At 47.3% G+C, this 17,870-nt stretch overlaps 1 protein-coding gene across 1 annotated transcript in view; it reads left to right on the top strand.

Moving 5' to 3' along the window:
• Positions 1-17,870, top strand: part of LOC122933776 (sodium-dependent serotonin transporter-like) — a 112,797-nt gene that overhangs the window by 49,437 nt on the left and 45,490 nt on the right. The window contains exons 4-5 of the mRNA XM_044288787.1: positions 8,517-8,655; positions 10,016-10,150. Of these exons, the coding sequence (XP_044144722.1) occupies positions 8,517-8,655; positions 10,016-10,150 (274 nt within the window). The remainder of the gene's footprint in view (positions 1-8,516; positions 8,656-10,015; positions 10,151-17,870) is intronic.

Here is a 17,870-nt window from a genome sequence, read left to right as displayed (position 1 = left end):
TACCCCGGGGTCCAGGACGTCTTGCGGCAGGCCAGGAAAATCTCTGGCCATTTTAGAAGATCTTACACGACCATGGCTCGCCTTGCTGACGTTCAGCAACGACACCACCTGCCAGTCAGACGTCTGATTTGTGACTGCCCGACGCGCTGGAACTCCACTTTGTATATGCTTGATAGGCTGCTCCAGCAGAAATGTGCAGTTAACGACTACCTGTACGAAATCTGCGGCAGACAGGTTCTGGGGAGCTTGTTTTTTTTTCCACCGCGCCAGTGGCTGCTCATGCGCGACACATGCAGACTTCTGTGGCCATTTGATGAGATTACCAAAACTGGTCAGTCGCAGCCAGTGCGCCATTAGTGACATCGTACCTTACGCCTTTTTTATGAAGCGTGCATTGCGTTGTGTCATTGATCAAGCCGTCGAGGAGCAGGAGCAGGAAGATTAGGAAGTCGCAATGCTGGATGAATTCCCAGGGAGACAAGTCAACAGGAGTCTGAAGAGGAGTCAGAGGAGGATGGTGCCGGGGGATAGGAGGAGCAAGAAGAGCATGTTTTAAATTTTTCTGGGATCCCTGGTGTTGTCCGTGGCTGGGGGGAGAAGACCGAGGACGACATAATCCTGGGTGATGAGCAGGAGCCAGGCCACTCCACTGCTTCCAGTTTAGTGTAAATGGGGGCCTTCAGACCCCCGTATAAAAAGCATAAAGGGCAAGGACCAGTACTGGTGTCACGAGGGTGTCAAGAGCCACGCCTGACTCCGTTGTACCCGGGGTCAGGAGGTCGCAGCGGTTGGCTGCACGCTCTATGTCACATAGGGAAGTTTCCTTATTGTAGCTTTCTGGGTTTGCTTTACAAACCCTTTTGGCTCACTCAGGGATCCGTAGCTCCTTCTCTCAGCTGTTCCTTGTCCAGCACTCCCAATCCTCCTTATATTCCCCTCTCACACTTCTCTGGTTGCCAGATATAGAGCTTCCTGCCTGGACATCTATTCTGACCCACTGGAGCTGTGTTGCTGCGTTCTCTGAGTGTTGCCTTAGAACGCTACCCTCCGGATCCCTGTTGGACCTTTGTGGACAATTGTTGCCGTCCACCTGGGTGTTTGTCTGTGTTTGTCTGTCCTCTCCCTGGTGTTTCCCTCTTAGTGCAGTGGTGAGCACTAGCGATCCCACCGGCCCGTTCATTATCTAGGGCTCATTTCAGGGAAAGCCAGGGTTTAGGCACGTGATCGCCGCACGGGAGAGGAACCCGTCTAGGGACGTCAGGGCAGTCAGGTGCCAGCTGCAAGGTGAGTTAGGGGTCACCACCTTTCCCTCTCCCTTGGGCAGGGCTTTCCCTGTTTTCCTCCCTGTGCGTGTTGCCGGTCATTACATTATATCTGGCCCTTATTTTTGTGTAGGTAAAAAAAAAAAAAAATAATAATAATTTTTTATCTACTTAGAATCCAGTATGGATCCAATTGCTGCTCTGTCCGAACAATTTCATGGCCTGTCTTTGGAGGTGGCAGGATTGAAGGCGTCGGTCCTCCAGCAACAGCAGCAATTACAACAGACCGCAAGCCCAGCGGTTGCTACTGGTAACCAGGTTGTTGCGGAACCCAAGGTCCCTCTCCCTGACAGATTTTCTGGGGGAAGGGACAAGTTTTTGACTTTTCGTGAGGCCTGTAAACTATACTTTAAACTGCGTCCTTACTCCTCTGGTAATGAAGAACAGCGGGTGGGTGTTGTTATTTCCCTGCTGCAGGGGGACCCGCAGTCCTGGGCGTTCTCTTTACCTACTGATTCCCAGGCTCTTCGGTCAGTGGATGAGTTTTTCGGGGCCTTGGGTCTCATATATGACGACCTTGACCGAGTCGCACTGGCTGAATCAAAATTACGGAGACTCCTACAAGGAGAGCGGCCGGTAGAGGAGTATTGCTCTGACTTCCGTAGGTGGGCTACGGATACCCAATGGAACGACCCGGCTCTCAGGAGTCAGTTCTGCTCTGGGTTATCCGAAAGGGTTAAGGATGCGCTTGCATTGTATGAGACCCCCTTTTCCCTTGATGCAGTTATGTCCCTTTCTATCCGTATAGATAGACGCCTTAGGGACAGGTTGAAAAAACCGGAGCCATTGGTAACCCCTCCCAAGCAGCAGTTAGTCTGTACGGACTTAGACGAGCCTATGCAGCTAGGAGGAACTACTCGTCAGGTCCGTCCTCCTGAGGTTCGCCGTAGGCGTGGGGGTTGTTTTTTTTTGTGGGGAGAGGGGTCATTTCATTAATGTCTGTCCTTCTTTCCTCAGAAACAAAAAAACGTCGGAAAACTACTAACCCCAGGCTGTGTGGAGGATGTCAGCCGGGAGGTATACGTTTCCTCCATACGTACATCGCAATTTGTGTTGCCAGCGGTTATTGTTTTTGGTGATAAGACAGAGACTATTTCTTTCTTTCTAGACAGTGGAGCAGGGGTAAATTTGATAGATGCCCATTTTGCCCGCACTATGGGTTTGTCTCTCTGTACACTACAGAGACCTATTCCCATATTTGCTATAGATTCTGCTCCTCTGTCTCAGAGAAACCTCACCCACATCGTTCATAATTTACACCTTCGGGTAGGGGACCACCATAACGAGATGCTCTCATGTTTTGTTCTGGAGGGGCTTCCCGCTCCGGTAGTGCTGGGTCTTCCCTGGTTGGTAGCGCACAATCCAGTGGTGGATTGGCAGGCCAGGGAGATATTGGAGTGGAGTGAGCCGTGCAGAGAAAATTGCTTAAATAGCAATTGCTTAGTCGCCTCCATAACTACCCTACCTACATTTGTTTCAGACTTTGAGGACGTTTTTTCTGAGAAGGGTTGTCAGAAGTTACCACCTCATCGTCCTTATGATTGCCCGGTTAACCTTATTCCCGGCGCAAAATTACCCAAGACCAGGTTATATAATCTTTCAGGTCCAGAGAGACAAGCCATGAAGGATTATATCTCCGAGAGTTTGGCTAAGGGACACATCAGACCCTCTTCTTCACCCGTGGCTGCAGGGTTTTTCTTTGTTAAAAAGAAAGATGGGGGCCTGCGTCCTTGCCTAGATTTTCGTGAATTAAATCGGATGACCATCCGAGACCCATACCCTCTTCCTCTCATTCCTGACCTGTTTAACCAGATTGCGGGTGCTAGGTGGTTCTCCAAACTCAATCTTAGGGGGGCCTACAATCTGATTCGTATTAAAGAGGGGGATGAGTGGAAAACAGCTTTTAACACCCCTGAGGGGCATTATGAAAATCTAGTTATGCCTTTCGGCCTGACCAATGCTCCTGCCGTCTTTCAACATTTCGTGAATGACATTTTTAGTCATCTAATCGGCAGGTTTGTGGTAATATACCTAGATGATATCTTAATTTATTCGTCTGATCTGAGAACACATGAGGAGCATGTCAGACAAGTACTACAGGTCCTACGGACGAATGAATTATATGCTAAAATTGAAAAATGTGTTTTTGCCGTTCAGGAGATACAATTCCTAGGTTATTATTTATCTGCGTCAGGTTTCCGTATGGATCCTAGGAAGGTCCAGGCAATTTTGGATTGGGATCTTCCTGAGAACCTCAAAGCACTACAACGGTTCTTGGGCTTCGCGAATTTCTATAGGAAATTCATTAAAAATTATTCAGTGATCGTAAAACCCCTTACTGACATGACTAGGAAGGGGACTGATTTTTCTAAATGGTCTGACGCCGCTAAAGTTGCTTTTTCCTCTCTAAAAGAGAGGTTTACCTCAGCACCTGTACTAGTCCAACCTGATGTCTCTCAGCCTTTTATTGTTGAAGTCGATGCATCAGAGGTGGGAGTGGGGGCTGTACTGTCTCAGGGTCCGTCTCCTGGCAAATGGCGTCCTTGTGCTTTCTTTTCTAAAAAAGTATCTGCAGCAGAACAGAACTACGATATTGGCAATAGGGAACTGTTAGCTATTAAACTTGCGTTTGAGGAGTGGCGTCACTTTTTAGAGGGGGCAGTCCACCCCGTCACTGTGTTTACGGACCACAAAAATCTGCTGTACCTCGAATCAGCTAAGCGTCTCACCCCTAGACAGGCTAGGTGGTCGCTATTTTTTTTACCAGGTTTAACTTTGTGATTACCTATCGTCCTGGGGTAAAGAATACCAAGGCTGATGCACTATCTCGTTGTTTCCCTGGAGGGGGTAATGTGAGTGATCCGGTACCCATTCTACAAAGAGGAGTGGTTGTCTCTGCGGTACACTCTGCTTTGGAGGGGAAGGTGTTAGAGGCCCAGGGGGACGCCCCAGTCTCTTGCCCCTCAGAGAAATTGTTTGTACCGTTGAACCTACGTCTCGAATTATTAAAGGAACATCATAATTTGGCACTTGCTGGGCACCCGGGTAGTAAAGCAACCTTAGAGCTATTGTCTCGTCGTTTTTGGTGGCCAAGGTTGCGTCAGGATGTATTGGATTTTGTGTCTTCTTGTTCTACCTGTGCGCGCGCAAAAGTTTCACATACACGTCCTGCAGGGTCTCTATTACCACTCGTCATTCCCAATAGACCATGGACACATCTGTCTATGGATTTTATCACTGACTTACCTTTGTCTGCGGGTAAAACTGTGATTTTTGGTAGTAGTGGACAGGTTTAGCAAAATGGCACACTTTATTGCGTTACCCGCACTACCTAATGCTAAAACTCTTGCTCAGGTATTCGTCAGTGAGATCGTGAAGCTTCACGGGGTCCCCTCCGATGTTGTTTCGGATCGGGGAACCCAGTTTATTTCTAAATTTTGGAAAGCTTTTTGTTCCCGTTTGGGGGTTCACTTGTCCTTTTCCTCAGCTTTCCATCCTCAGTCGAATGGACAGACTGAGCGTACCAACCAAAACCTGGAGACATATCTAAGATGTTTTGTGTCTGAAAACCAAGAGTTGTGGTCGTCATATTTACCGTTAGCTGAGTTTGCCATAAATAATCGCCGTCAGGAATCCACTGGCAAGTCACCATTTCTTGGTGCATATGGTTTTCATCCCCAATTCTGTACTTTCAAAGAGGGGGGGTCTTCTGGGGTTCCCGAAGAGGAACGATTTTCATCATCTCTTTCATCAGTATGGCAGAAGGTGCAAGCTAACTTGAAAAATATGGGAGGTAAATACAAATGCATGGCTGATAAGAGACGGTCGCCAGGTCCGGACCTATGAGTGAATGACTATGTGTGGTTGTCTACTAGGAATATCAAGTTGAAGGTTCCCTCTTGGAAACTGGGTCCTAGGTTTATTGGTCCTTACAAGATTGTAGCCATCATCAACCCCGTGGCTTTTCGCCTGGAGTTACCTCAGACTTTTAAAATCCATAATGTCTTTCATAAGTCGTTACTCAAAAAATATGTTCCACCTCTAGAACCGTCACCGCTGCCACCCCCTCCTGTTGTCGTGGATGGTAGTTTGGAATTTCAGATATCCAAAATTGTTAATTCTCGTCGGGTCCGCCGCTCTCTCCAATATCTGGTGCACTGGAGAGGTTACGGTCCCGAGGAAAGAATGTGGGTTCCTGCGTCTGAGGTAAACGCCGACAGGCTAGTTCAGATTTTTCATGCCTCTCATCCTGAGAGACCTGGTCCTGAGTGTCCGGAGGCCCCTCGTAGAGAGGGGGGTACTGTCACGAGGGTGTCAAGAGCCACGCCTGACTCCGTTGTACCCGGGGTCAGGAGGTCGCAGCGGTTGGCTGCACGCTCTATGTCACATAGGGAAGTTTCCTTATTGTAGCTTTCTGGGTTTGCTTTACAAACCCTTTTGGCTCACTCAGGGATCCGTAGCTCCTTCTCTCAGCTGTTCCTTGTCCAGCACTCCCAATCCTCCTTATATTCCCCTCTCACACTTCTCTGGTTGCCAGATATAGAGCTTCCTGCCTGGACATCTATTCTGACCCACTGGAGCTGTGTTGCTGCGTTCTCTGAGTGTTGCCTTAGAACGCTACCCTCCGGATCCCTGTTGGACCTTTGTGGACAATTGTTGCCGTCCACCTGGGTGTTTGTGTTTGTCTGTCCTCTCCCTGGTGTTTCCCTCTTAGTGCAGTGGTGAGGACTAGCGATCCCACCAGCCCGTTCATTATCTAGGGCTCATTTCAGGGAAAGCCAGGGTTTAGGCACGTGATCGCCGCATGGGTGAGGAACCCGTCTAGGGACGTCAGGGCAGTCAGGTGCCAGCTGCAAGGTGAGTTAGGGGTCACCACCTTTCCCTCTCCCTTGGGCAGGGCTTTCCCTGTTTTCCTCCCTGTGCGTGTTGCCGGTCATTACAACTGGATGGCAACGTACTTAGACCCCTGATACAAACACAAAATGGCAGACATGTTACCAGCATCACAGAGGAATTTCCACTCACAGAGAAACAGTTGCGTCTACCAATCCAACAGAGCATGCAAGAAGAGGGCGATTTGAAGATGTGTTGGTCACTTCGGATATGAGATCATTCTTGCCTTCAACCCATCAACAGCCGCCCTCCGGATCCAGCCTCAGGGAACGCCTAGACCGACAGGTGTCCGACTACATTGGGTTAATGGCCGATGTGGACGCTCTGAGAAGCGAGGGACCCCTGGACTACTGGGTGTGCAGGCTTGACCTGTGGCCAGAGCTGGCACAATTTGCCATGGAACTGTTGGCTTGCCCCTTGTCCAGTGTCCTGTCCGAAAGAAGGTTCAACGCAGCAGGGGGGATCGTGACCGATAAGCGCACTCGCCTAGCTCACGACAGTGTGGACTACTTCACATTTCTAAAAATGAACGAGGCATGGATCTCGAAGGAATTCAACACATGTGACGAGTCGACCACGTTTAATTGAATTTCCACCACCCAGAACAAATAATGGTCCTTGGCTTAGGTAAATACAGCGGCATAAAGGGCCTTTTCTGTCCGTTGAATGCCTAATGTTTTGGGCATCGGAGGAATTCAACACCTGTGACGACCATGTGTTTCAACTATTATCATTAGGGTTTTTTTCAGGAGGGGGGATTTTATTAGCCATGTTTTTAATCCAATTTTATATTTTAGTTCTTTTAAACATATATATTTGACCTGTATTTGTACTGGCCTTTAGTAAAATTGATATCCATTGACTGTCTAATAGACCTCCAGCCACATACTTACTTGTTCTTTTCTGTACACTGAATGCATAATTTTTGGGGCCTGTTATCCACTGTCCTGCTGTAAAATTGATATCCAATGACCGTGTAATCTACCTACAGCCACATACTTACTTGTTCTTTTCTGTACGCTGAACGAATAATTGTTGCAGCCTCGGAGGACTTCAACAGTGACGACCACATGTTATCGAATTTCAACGATAATTAGGTTTTTTTTAAGAGGGGGGATTTCGTTAGCCATGTTTTTAATCCAATTTTATATTTTTAGTTCTTTTAAACATATGTATTTGACCTGTATTTGTACTGGCCTTCAGTAAAATTGATATCCATTGACCGTGTAATATACTATACCTCCGGCCACATAATCACTTGATCTTTTCTGTCCGGTGAATGCCTAATGTTTGGGGCCTGTAGTCAGTGTCGGACTGGGGTGCCTAGGGCCCACCAGTACAATTTATTTTGGGGGCCCACCATACAGATACATTCAAATTATCCTTGCTCACACAGCACCAAGATGCTACAAGATGATTGATTATGGGGGTCTCCACAGTAAATTTGAGCAGGTAGGTCCCTGGGAAAAGAGGGCACTAGCTGGCCACCTGATTGCATCAATAAAAATAAACCGTGAAGTTTCTTAAATTATCTACCCATATATTATATGAACATAGGCTGGTTGTGGTGCTATACACTGCCTATCTATATCTAGTGCAGTAACTATACTGTGTCATGTGCCATTTGTGCAGGGGGTGGGAGACTAGGGGCCCACTTTGCTCAGGGGCCCACCGGGGGATTCATCTGTACCCCTGTGGACCAGTCCGAGCCTGCCTGTAGTCCAGTGGCCTTCAGCAAAATTTGTATTCATTGACCGCATAATGTACCTCGAGCCACATAATCAGAATTTCTTTTATGTCAGGTGACTGCCTCATTTTTAAGGCCCGTACTCCCGTGGCCTGAAATAAAAAGTTTCTAGGCTCCGACAGGGCACATTTCAGAGAATTTCCCTTTAAGACGCATAAAAATGTCCCCTGATTAATTTTTTGTTGAAATTTACCCTTTGGGATACATATAGCACAGGTTGAGAACCACTGTACTAGAGGACTTGACCCTGCTTGATTGCTGCTCCATTCAAATTCCACCATCAATGCGGTCATGCAGTGAGGAATAACTGCAGGGACCCCAGTTCTAGTAAATCATGTAAATCCATAGGGTGGCACACCTAGGCATTATACATGTATTACCTATCCAGTGGATAGGTGATAAAATGTAATTTGTTGGAAGAAACCCTTAGCTATGTGCTATACAGAAAAACATCATGCCTACAGTATAATTACATTTTTTTAAAGAAGACAATGAACATGTAGTCTAATTTTATGTGACTGGATTACTCATTGTATATCATTCCATTATTGCAGGAGGCATGTACTGGGCATACATGAAGCAGATGGTCTAGAACATGTTGGAGGGTTGCGATGGGAGCTCCTTCTTTGTCTTTTTTTAATCTTTACTATAGTGTACTTCAGTTTGTGGAAGGGAGTGAAAACATCTGGAAAGGTAAGTAAGTTTTACCTCTACAAAATTTCCTTCCATGTAAATAAATAGCATGATTGCCTGTGAGTAAATCTTTTGTACCACTGTGTGATGAATCTTAGTATTCCGTTCACCCCTTTTCTGACTTGCACTAGTTTCTGGGCAATGTGAATGACAACCAATAAATGCTGCCATTATAATTTTTACGAATGTTGTGTGTGACACTCTGAGGTCTCTTAGGAAATGTTCTCACTTTCACTCTTGATCTCACCCAAAATAAACCTAAATCACCAAAAATCTGGATTTAGATGCTACTCAAACTTTTACTAAATTCAGGTAAAAAGTCATATTTGGACTCATAGGTAGCTGCTTTCACAAGGTGGCACAAGCAAGATTGTTCTCTTCCTTAGGAGATAACTCTTTGCATAAAAAAAACTGATGATTTCCTGATGAATTAGTTTTATTAACTCCATCCATTAAAATTTTAAAAAGAGCAGCAGGACAGGTTACCTCTTTGTATATTCTTTTCCCATGGAGCATCACCAATAAGGCTCCATACCAAGGAGTACTTCCAGTAAGTCTCCATACAGTACTGGCCTCTTCAAGGAGATACCGCACCCTGCCTAAGCTGCTTCCAAGGCATTGCATTGAGCCAGCCAGAGTCCTACTCCATACTGACAAGGGGCGAGCACCCCAAAACAGTTGTCTAAGGATGGACCTTTAGCTTGGCTATATTACCTTGTCAAATCCAAAGCCTTGTTAAAAAGTTGGATTTTGACTCATAGGGATTCAGTTCTACAAGGTGGAGCTAGCAAGATGGTTTGGGAGATACCACTTTACATATTCTTTTCCCATGGAACATTACCAACAAGCCTCCATACCATGGAGTACTCCCAGTAAGTCTTCAGACAAGACTGGTCTCTTTAAGGAGATCCAGTACCCTGCCTAAGGTACAAAATACAGGTAAAATCCAAATCATTTACAATTGGATATGTTCATCTCTAATCAGTGCATAGCTAGACAGATTTGTTATTCAGGAGTTTGGCAAAGCTGTGTGAAAACCCCTGTGGACACTGTCATGGCAGCCTTATTAGGGCACAAAAAGTACATGCACTTTTTAACCAAAAAAAAAAAAAGAAGATGCAAACAAAACATTGTGTTAATGAAGTTTAAGGAGACTATATATTGTTGCCTGACTCAGACGCTAAGTCCAAGGATTAATATAAAGTGTATGATAGGTAGGCAGTGAGCTACCAGTTGAGAACTGAAAAGATGTCTTGATGTTTGTGTCATAGAAAAAAACTACTGTGAAGAGTGTGAACGAAAGAGAAATGGTCCTGTAAAATGTCAGTTCTACAGTCACACCCAGAGCTTTGCCTTCCAGGTAGTATGGGTGACAGCGACTTTTCCCTATGTGGTCCTTTTTATACTCCTGATCAGAGGTGCCACGCTGCCTGGAGCATGGAGAGGTATCGTGTTCTACCTGAGACCCAACTGGCAGAAGCTGACAAGCACTGCAGTAAGTTACAAAATGTTAAAAATTCTGATATAATGTTTGCTAGCATGGACAAATTCTCCTCCTAGGCTATCAAAAGTGATTTTTCATAAAACAGCTATTTCATTGAATATATATGTGTGATATATATGTGTGTGTGTGTGTGTGTGTGTGTGTGTATGTGTGTAGCCCACTGCCATATGCAAATAGTCCATTAGCTAGTCATTATGCCATCCAGAGTACTGGAGACATTAAGAATGCCAACATAGGTGTATGCCCATGTCCATTGATATTAACTTTTATTTGAATGAATGGTGAGTGACGAAAAAACCCTGTCTCCATCACTTCTCATTGACGACAATTGGGATAGCCATTCACATGCTTACAGAAAGTGTCAATGGACCCTCATTTGGACAGATATGGGGTCCCAGTGTTGGACAGATCAGACAATTGTAGATTGATAGAAATTGTACGGCAGTCAGGTTAGAAAGTTTTGTCCATAAAAACTGTTTCCTGGTTGGTTTAGTCTCTCATGTTGCTGGTGGGACCGTTCATACAAACCATACCACAGATAACTGTTCAGCCCCAATGCAGCCAATTATTATCTCATGTCAATGGTTGGCTTTATTCCATCATACCATGTCCATGGTTAAACCTGGTTTGTAACTTAAGTCATGTACAGTTGATATCAAGCAAATATAAAACGGTGGCAGTCATTGCTTTGTTTTGTTTTTTAACTATATTATACAAAATGTTGCAGTAAAGCACACAGGACACACCCTCAAGACATGAAATGCTTTACATCCCTGTAACATGATGAGAAAAAAACACAAAAGCTAATAAGATTCACGTCTATTGAGCCCTATGTACTGGCAGCTGGTTTAAGATCAGACATGCTTGTATTTGCAGAGCTCATTAGATCAGAGATGTGAATAGTAAATATTGCATTGTAATATTCTGTGTAGAGACAGAAGAAGCCCTTGGAAATGTAAATGTTTCATTCAATTACGCATCTCATTTTTCTCAGTATAGTATTAATGCTTTCTCTTCTGTTTTGCAAATCATGGATTATAATAGACTTCCTGTCTGTAATTACAGACCAGCCATATCTAAAAAATTAGAAATTCAATCAATTCTATACTTGTTAAGTAACATCCAGCTAGAATCTGATTTTAAACAGTGTACAATGTACTCAAGCACAGTGTATACATAGCATTTGGTGTTACCTCCATGTGCCTTCAAAACAGCCTCAATTCTTCTACGTAGACTTGTACAGTATTTGAAGCATCTCGGCAAGAAGGTGGTTCCAAACATTTGGGAGAACGAACCACAGATCTATGGATTTAGGCTTGATCTAATCGTTTTGTCCCAGACAGACTTGATGATGTTGAGATCAGGGCTCAGGATTCCTTGTACTTCATTCTTACTTTGCAGCATTTTTATCACACCTGCCTAAAACCTTTGAACAGTACTATATATATATATATATATATATATACACACTGTATGTATATATACACAGTCCTACTTTTGAAATCAGCAGCACATAGCTCATGAAGGAAGCTGGCTTGGTGGGTAGATAAGGTGTGCGGTAGGCTACACACATATCCCTCGTTGCTGTCATGGCTAAAAGGGGCAATTTATCAGAGTTGCAAAAAGGGATGATTATTGGCTTTGAGGCCAAGGGTGGTAGTATTTCTGAAACTGCACAGTTTTTGAACTGTTTGCGTGCTGTTGTTGTTAGTGGACAAATGCCCCCATTGTGAATAAGTGTTATATCAAATTCAAGAATAGAATAGAACAGGCTAAATCAATAAATACATTTACTAAATGTAATTAAAAAAAATCTGAATCAAACAAATCACATACAAAGTAGCAAAGGTAAATAACAATCACCTGGTCTGCAAGCTCCCATCGGCATGCAAGCAACATAGCACATGGCCGACACCCCATGGTAATATGAGACAGATAGTAACCTAAAACATTCTACCTGTATGATGTTCTCTTTGGAGCGCAGTTCTTTGTGTAGACCTTTCAGCCTTCCTCCTAAGGATGTCCAGTGTGCAGTACTCATGTCCTGTAAGTTAACCACTGGAATGTGGCCTGGTGGCCATTCACACAGATAAATGGTTTTGTATATGTTAGCTAACTATCCCTAACTCACTACATTACAAAGAATATAAAAGGTAATATAATTAAAGGGGGAAAAAACAATCAGTATTTTATTTAAAAAAAAACTTCTAACACAATAAGAGCATCATGTGCCATTGATTTGAGTGGTGGACTTTGGAAATGGAGGGTGTGCGAGGGCAGATCGGCACATTACAGTGGAGAAGTTCACCACCGAAATGAACCAGGGGGACACCAGATGAGAGTCTAAAACAACAGTTCAGTGAACCCTACTACATATGGGGCTCCGAAGCAGACGGATCATCACTGCACCTCTGTTAACGAAATTGTATTGGCAGAAAAGCCTTCAAATTTCGCAGCAGTATCAGAATTGGACCTCTGCTGATTGCCAAAGGGTTGCCTTCTCCAATGAGTGATGTTTTTTGCTTAATGGAAAGGATGGACGTTGGTGTGTCAGGTGAGAAACATCAGAAAACAAACACCCTGCAACCATTGGAGGTTATAAGTTAGAGATGGCTCACCTACGGAACAGCAAGAAAAAAGGGTGCACCTACTGAAAAGATCCACCCAGTCTTAACGAAAAAAGATTAAAATATATTAAATAGTAGGGCACACCTACATTCAGATACACATGGAAGCACGACTGTAGTATCAATAAACAGTTTATTAAAACTGTAATATAGCAAGACAAAAAATCCCCCTTTAAAAATATTAACAAAACAACATTGTATAACGTACTTGCATAGGTTGTTTACTTCGTGGTTGCTTTAATCATCAGCGCTTCTTTCTTTTTGGCCCCTCACTGTCAATACCCCTCACTGGTATTGACAGTGAGGGGCCACAAAGAAAGAAGCGCTAATGATTAAAGCAACCACGAAGTAAACTACTGCATCGAAAGAGATTTGAAATCCCCGCCTGGAATTACAAGTCACATGACCGCCAAGTAAACCACATGGGACGCCACACAGGTCCTGGCAGGTCACAGCGGTAAAACAAATCTATACCGCTGCAACGAATATCCAAGAGCTTGCGAAACTCTACTTACAGGTCCTTGCAGCTTACAACAGAGCGATATATCAAAAAGCTCCGGTACACAAGTGGACCAACAATAGTAGTGTCATGGTCTTACCTCCTTGCTGTTCTCCTTCGTTTGACATGTGCTGGCGGACATCTTGGTTTCTGGGTTTCTTGTAGCCTCCCACCCTGCGGCTCCTCCTTCCCACTGGGAGGAGCTGGATGCCTAGCTCATATATATATATAGGAGGTCTGTGGCTTCAGTTCCTTGCTTGGTCCTCCTGTGCTCACATGCTTCTAAGACTGCTGCTGCTTCTGGTTCCTGATCCTGGCTTCGTCTGACTACCCTGCTGATTCCTGATCCTGGCTTCGTCTGACTACCCTGCTGATTCCTGATCCTGGCTTCGTCTGACTACCCTTCTGGTTCCTGATCCCTGGTTTCGCAAGACCCTGCTTCGGTTTAGCCATCCGTTTGGACTTTTGCCTTACAGCTTTATTTTCAATAAAGCCTTCTTATTTCCACTCATCTCTTGTTGTACGTCTGGTTCATGGTTCCATGACATTAGGACCAAGCCATGAATTCTGACGGTACAGGGCCATCCTCGCTACCTACGCTGGTTGCCAGACTTGATCAGCAGGATCACCTGTTGGGTCGGTTCGCTGTGGCGTTGCAAACCCTGCTTGAACGCACGGCTCATTTAGCTTCCGTTGCCGATGGGTCGGTTGTCGCTCCTGGGCCCGCTCCTACTGCCGCTCCGGTTGTTGCGCCAGAGTCTACCCCGACACCTGTTGCTGCGCCTGCGGTGTTTCGGGGTATGACCGGTTCTGCCCCCCTTCCACAGCGCTTTGGGGGAGAGCCAACTCAGTGCCGAGGTTTCCTTAACCAGGTGGGCATTTACTTCGAGTTGCTGCCACATGCCTTTCCTACTGAGAGATCAAAGGTGGGCTTCTTGATCTCGCTGCTCTCGGACAAGGCCTTGGCCTGGGCCAGCCCTTTATGGGAGAACAACAATCCGGTGGTTGCCGAGTTTTCTGGTTTTGTTGCTTCTCTTCGGAAGGTATTCGATGTGCCGGCTCGTGCTGCCTCTGCTGCGAAGCTCCTTATGTCCATCAGACAGGGTTCACGATCCGTAGCTGAATACGCCATTGAGTTTCGTACCCTGGCAGCAGAGGTGGGCTGGAATAATGAGGCTCTGGTCGCTGCTTTCTCTCATGGTCTCTCTGATGCCTTGAAGGATGAGGTTGCAGCTAAGGACCTACCAGTGGAGCTCGAGTCTCTTATTTCTTTCCTGATTTTGATTGACACCAGACTCAGGGAGAGACCTTCCTTTAAGGAGAGCCTGCGGAGGCCTTCTAACAGATTGGCGCCTACGTTTGCTGTCCCACCCGTGCCTCCCTCTCCTCCCACGCCTCCTGGGGATGACTTGTCTGGGGGTGAACCCATGCAGCTGGGGTTTGCTCGCCTCTCCGAGGGGGAGAGGGTACTCCGGAGACGCGAGGGCCGATGCATGTACTGTGGTCTCGGTGGGCATTTTCGGTTGGCATGCCCGAACCGTCCGGGAAACGCTCGCACCTGAGATCCTGTCGGGGGCAGATCTTGGGTGGAGTCTCCTCGTCCCCGGTTTCCCGTGTTGACAAACCACTGATTACTGTTGTCCTCTCCTGGGTCGGGGGCTCGGTGACGACCCAGGCGTTGGTGGACTCTGGTGCTGGTGGTTTGTTCATTGATAGTGTGTTCGCTGCCGCCAATTCCATTCCTCTGCAGCCTCGAGGTTCCCCACTGGCTCTTGAGGCGATAGACGGCAGACCCCTTCTGCCGCCACACGTGACTCATGAGACCCTTCCAGTGGGGATGGCCATTGGTGCCGTTCACAGAGAGTCGGTCTGTCTCCAGGTTATTTCGTCTCCACACTACTCGGTGGTCTTGGGGTACCCCTGGCTCCAGAAGCATAATCCGACTTTCGATTGGAAATCGGCCGAGATCCTCTCGTGGTCACCGCAGTGTGGGGCTAGTTGCATCCATGGGCCTGTCAAGTTGCTGTGTACTTCCTCGGACTCTCTGTTGCCTCCTGAATACGAGGAGTACCGGGATGTATTCGATAAGGTGCGTGCGGTTGCCCTACCTCCGCACCGCCCATACGATTGTGCCATAGAGTTACAATCTGGTGCCGTTCCGCCTCGTGGCAAAGTCTATCCACTGTCGGTAGCGGAGAATGAGGCCATGGAGGAGTACGTGAGGGAGGCGCTTTCACGCGGACACATTCGCAAATCCTCGTCCCCGGCAGGGGCTGGATTTTTCTTTGTGAAAAAGAAGGGCGGTGAGTTGAGGCCTTGCATCGATTACAGGGGTCTCAATCGCATCACGATCAAGAACGCTTACCCGATACCCTTGATTTCCGAGCTGTTCGATCGCCTCAAAGGGGCCACAGTCTTTACCAAACTCGACCTGAGGGCGGCATATAACCTGGTAAGGATCAAGGCGGGCGATGAGTGGAAGACCGCGTTTAACACCAGGACCGGTCATTATGAATCCTTGGTTATGCCCTTTGGGTTGTGCAATGCGCCCGCAGTCTTCCAGGAATTCATCAACGATGTTTTCCGTGACCTGTTGCAGCAGTGTGTGGTGGTCTATTTGGATGACATCTTGGTATATTCTGAATCCATGGAGGCCCACATTCTGGATGTCAGACGAGTGTTGCAACGGTTACGAGAGAACAAGCTGTTCGGTAAGCTTGAGAAATGCGAATTTCACCGATCCCAGGTAACCTTCTTAGGTTACATCATTTCCGCTGAGGGGTTCTCCATGGATCCTGAGAAGGTTTCGGCTGTCTTACAGTGGCCCCAGCCCAGTGGTCTTCGTGCCCTGCAGCGCTTTTTGGGCTTCGCCAATTATTATCGGAAGTTCATCAGGGACTTTTCCATGCTAGCCAAGCCTCTCACGGATCTGACCAAGAAGGGCAGTAATCCCCAGGTCTGGCCGCCCGAGGCCATCCGAGCTTTTGAGGCTCTAAAGTCCGCCTTTGTGTCGGCTCCGATTCTGTCGCATCCCAACCCTGGGTTGCCGTTTGTCCTCGAAGTGGACGCGTCTGAGACGGGAGTAGGCGCCCTCCTGTCTCAGCGTAGAACACCAGAGGGTCCTCTGCTTCCTTGTGGGTTTTACTCCCGGAAACTGTCTTCCGCGGAGTGCAACTACCAGATTGGTGACAGGGAGTTATTGGCCATCGTGCAGGCCCTTAAAGAATGGAGGCACTTGCTCGAGGGCTCGGTGGTTCCGGTTCTCATCCTGACGGACCACAAGAATCTGACCTACCTCTCTGAGGCCAAGAGATTGACACCACGTCAGGCCAGATGGGCTCTGTTCTTATCACGTTTTAATTACGTGGTCTCCTACCTACCCGGTTCCAAGAACATCAGAGCGGATGCCTTATCACGGCAGTACTCCGAGCTGTCCGGGGAGGAGTCGATTCCGACTTCGGTCATACCTCCGAATCAGATCCTGGCCGCCATTCGCACCAGCCTGACCTCTCCCCTGGGTGAGCAGATTTTGGCGGCTCAATCTGGTGCTCCCTCTGGGAGACCCAACGGCAGGTGTTTTGTGCCTGAGGAGTTGCGCACTCGGTTGTTGCGAACCTACCATAACTCTAAGGCCGCGGGGCATCCTGGAAAGAATCAGCTGTCCTGGGCTGTTTCACGTCTGTTCTGGTGGCCTTCTCTACGTTCCGACATCGCCGCATATGTAGCGGCATGCTCCGTTTGTGCCCAGAGTAAGTCCCCTCGGCACCTTCCGTTGGGCCTTTTGCAACCCATAGCCACCGGGGAGCGTCCATGGTCACACCTGGGGATGGATTTCATTGTGGACCTCCCTGCATCCCGAGGCCATACGGTCATTCTCATGATAGTGGATCGGTTTTCCAAAATGTGCCACTGTGTTCCTCTCAAGAAGTTACCCTCTGCACAAGAGTTGGCCTCGATTTTTGCCAGGGAGGTCTTCCGGTTGCACGGTTTGCCCAAGGAGATTGTGTCGGATCGGGGGAGTCAGTTTGTGTCCAGGTTCTGGCGCGCCTTTTGCTCCCAGTTGGGGATTCATCTCTCTTTCTCCTCGGCCTACCACCCTCAGTCCAATGGGGCCACAGAACGATCCAATCAGGCCTTGGAGCAATTCCTTCGTTGCTATGTCTCCGATCACCAAGACAATTGGGTTGACCTCCTGCCTTGGGCTGAGTTTGCCAGGAACACGGCGGTGAACTCTTCCTCTGGGACGTCTCCCTTCATGGCCAATTATGGGTTCCAACCTGCCGTGTTACCGGAGGTATTCTCTCCCCAGGATATTCCGGCTGTGGAGGATCACCTTTCCGTCCTACGTGCTTCTTGGGTACAGATCCAGAGGTCCCTTGAGGTCTCTGCGCAGCGCCAGAGACTCCAGGCTGATCGCAGACGAGCGCCCGCTCCTTCCAACCAGGTCGGAGACCGCGTATGGTTGTCCACCCGCAACCTCAACCTTCGAGTGCCCACTCCCAAGCTGGCGCCTCGCTTTGTTGGTCCCTTCCGAGTGCTTCGCAGGGTAAACCCGGTAGCCTATGCCCTTGCGCTTCCTCCTGGA

The sequence above is a fragment of the Bufo gargarizans genome, chromosome 1 (genome assembly GCF_014858855.1).
Source record: "Bufo gargarizans isolate SCDJY-AF-19 chromosome 1, ASM1485885v1, whole genome shotgun sequence".
Taxonomy (NCBI): domain Eukaryota; kingdom Metazoa; phylum Chordata; class Amphibia; order Anura; family Bufonidae; genus Bufo; species Bufo gargarizans.
This window is presented reverse-complemented; position numbering and strand designations above follow the sequence as displayed.